Source organism: Pteropus vampyrus, unplaced genomic scaffold (assembly GCF_000151845.1).
Source record: "Pteropus vampyrus isolate Shadow unplaced genomic scaffold, Pvam_2.0 Scaffold6, whole genome shotgun sequence".
Classification (NCBI taxonomy): domain Eukaryota; kingdom Metazoa; phylum Chordata; class Mammalia; order Chiroptera; family Pteropodidae; genus Pteropus; species Pteropus vampyrus.
This window is the reverse complement of record NW_011888787.1, coordinates 112089-114767: the sequence shown is the minus strand read 5'-3', so window position 1 is coordinate 114767 and position 2679 is coordinate 112089. Positions and strand designations below refer to the sequence as shown.

The window sequence follows — 2679 nt, the reverse complement described above, 5'->3', positions numbered from 1 at the left end:
TCTGGCCTCCCGCACGCCACGCCCTTCGCTTCCCGATGCCTCACCAGGCCACCATTATCGCTTGCGCCGTCTTTGTTTCTCGTCCCTCCCGCCGACTCAGGTTCCTTGCTGCTCTCACCACTTCTTCCTTGGTTCGGAAATCTCCCAAGGACCACTCGTGTACGGGGCTCTCGCCATACTGTACCAGTCCCACCTGAGCACAAAGCGTGCAGTCAGGCGGAGGGTGGGTATGGGGCCGGGGAGGGAGAAAAAAGTACGTGAACGACAGCAGATGGGCACCTGGCTACTGCTGAAGACACTACGGACATTTATCTCCTCTCTCCCTGTCTCTCCCCCTCCAAGCCCACCGGGATCGCCTTCTCTTACCTGTATCTGCTCCGGGTCAATAAACAGTCTCCCTACCAGTCTTCGTAGGAAAGTCTGAACTTCAGACCAGGGGTAGATGCTGTTGGAGCCATCCAAGACAATGACGACGTCCATGTATGTGGGGCAGCCTTGGAGGAGGGGTGCGGTAATGGAGAACAGAGGGGTAGAAGGGTATTGGGCATGGGGGCAATAAGGGAAGAGGTCACAGGAGAACACATTCGACTTAAACGTCTATTAGGCACTTCCGACATGCAAGGAAGATGGTGCGCCAGGCCCTGGGCAAATGTGGAAATGAAGAAAAGAGGAGATGATCATTCATGCAATTTACTAAAAAAACAAAGAAGGAATTAAGTGCTAGGTACAAACAGCACCACTGTATGCTGGGAGACAGCAAAAGAGAGTCCGTTCTGATGGTGGGAATTGAAGGAGGCAGCTGCTGAGAAGATATTGAGACCTCAAGGTGTTTGTGGAGAGGAGAATGTAAGGAAAGGCATTTGGTGGAGAATTCTTTAAACAGAAGGAGATGGAGGTATGAAGACAGATGACACGTCGGAGAATGGGAAGGTAGATGTCATGGCCAAGGATGTGGAGGGATGTAGTCAGAGTTGAGCTTTTGAAGTTCGTTTGATCTATTCATGGAGTCTCGGTGCCGTGGCAGAGTCTGAATTCTAATCTGTTAGGAACCATGAAGCTTACGCAGGTGCGTTAGGTAGCGACGAGGCTAGCCATGCAGGCCCCCTGTCAAGCATCATGCACTGCTGCCCCATTTTCCCCACCCTGCACCCCGTTTGGAGGACTGAGTCCTCAGGTTCTTTTTCCGGCTCACGTTGTGCAGTGGGCGCCAGGCTTCCCTGAGGCCGGAATGAAGCATCTACACGGGTACAAATCCCAGAACTGAAGACCGAGGAGCCACAGGCACGAGACCAGAGAGGGGCACAGGCCTGGGAATGGGGGAATCAGGTTGCTCGCAGGCTGGGAAGGGCGCCCACAGAACGTGCTCCCAGTAGAAGGAGGCATTGAGGCCCCTCCCCGAGATTCCCCTCCTCGCTTTCTAGGGTTTTTAACTCCGTGCCCCCTCCACACAGACCAGTTTCCCTTACATATGGCTCTTTTCTCTGCCACGAACCCTCAGAGACCCAGCCACCACCCTTTCCGCTGCTCACCATGAATCCCCCATCACCATCTGTCTCTAGTAGAGACATCCCCAAGTGCATGTTCAAAGCAGGACGAGATGAATTTCCCAATGGATAGTCACCTGGTTGGAGGGGAGTGGAAAAGAATGAGATGGAGGGGTCACAGATGGGGTGCTTGAGTTCAGCGTGGTTTTGGAAGAGGATGAGATCTGGATCAAGTCAAGGACGGGGAGCGTGTGGGATATGGGGGTAAAGAAAGTGAGGTATTGGGAGGGGTCAGAGCTACTAGCACATCAAGGTTAGGGGTTAGGAGTGCAAGCGTGAGGCATCTTCTTACCCAAGTGGCCCTTAGCACATGGGGCATTGTGGGAGCCCCCTACAGGGCAGCGGTAAACATCTCCCCTTCTGTCACCTGACGGCCCGTCCCAGGGGGCACCCACCAGCATCCTGGGAGGAGGACATGAATACACACACAGTGTGAACATGGCCTATGAGAAAGTGCACGGAGGTGGCAAATCTAGAGCCCCAGCCATGTCTAAAGGACCGGGTTAGTTTCGATTCCCATCTACCTCCCCTCCCCTTTTTTAATGGCTCTGTCACAGTCCCAACCCCACGGCCCTCCGGCTTCCTCCTCACCATCGCCGTCCACCCCCAACATGTTGTAAGACACTGTATCCAAATTCAGCCTCGGGTGGCCCTGGGAAGAGGCGTGGGTGATGCACATCCAGGTTAAAGGGGGAGCAGAGACCTGGGGGTCAAGATCATGGGTTAGCAGGAAGCAGTCAGAGGCTGGTGAATGCCCAGAGGCAGAGCCAGAGAGAAGCCGTGAAGGGAATGTTTTGAAATAAGTCTGTCTCCCTGCTTATTACTCATTAGGTGTCCTGGCCTCCGTCAATGTCATGCACTCAGAGCTCTGAGCGAGGATGATCTCCTTCCTGTTTGGGTCCTGTCTAACCTGTGGCCCTCTGCCATGCCTGTGCACAGCTGTATTTCCATTCCCACCCCTGAAATCTCATTTACAGACGTGTCTGGAAACGTCAAGTTCCTCTTTTTCACATCATTCCTCCTACGCATCCTCCTCCTTAAAACTGTGAGGGTCAGAAGAGGGAGAGAGCCTTTCCGCAGCCCTAGAACGACCGTCCCTTCCAAATTCTCCCCACACCCAGGAGCACAGGGAGAA

General features: G+C 53.9%; 1 protein-coding gene across 1 annotated transcript in view; it reads right to left on the bottom strand.

Moving 5' to 3' along the window:
* The window catches only part of ITGA10 (integrin subunit alpha 10), a gene marked incomplete at its 5' end in the record, with an annotated part of 16503 nt that extends 14249 nt beyond the window's left edge, over window positions 1–2254 (bottom strand). Inside the window, 6 exons of the mRNA XM_023534831.1 lie at window positions 45–193; window positions 367–494; window positions 1193–1307; window positions 1530–1621; window positions 1837–1946; window positions 2136–2254. Coding sequence (XP_023390599.1) covers window positions 45–193; window positions 367–494; window positions 1193–1307; window positions 1530–1621; window positions 1837–1946; window positions 2136–2254 — 713 coding nt within the window. The remainder of the gene's footprint in view (window positions 1–44; window positions 194–366; window positions 495–1192; window positions 1308–1529; window positions 1622–1836; window positions 1947–2135) is intronic.
* Between the last annotated feature and the right edge of the window lie 425 nt (window positions 2255–2679).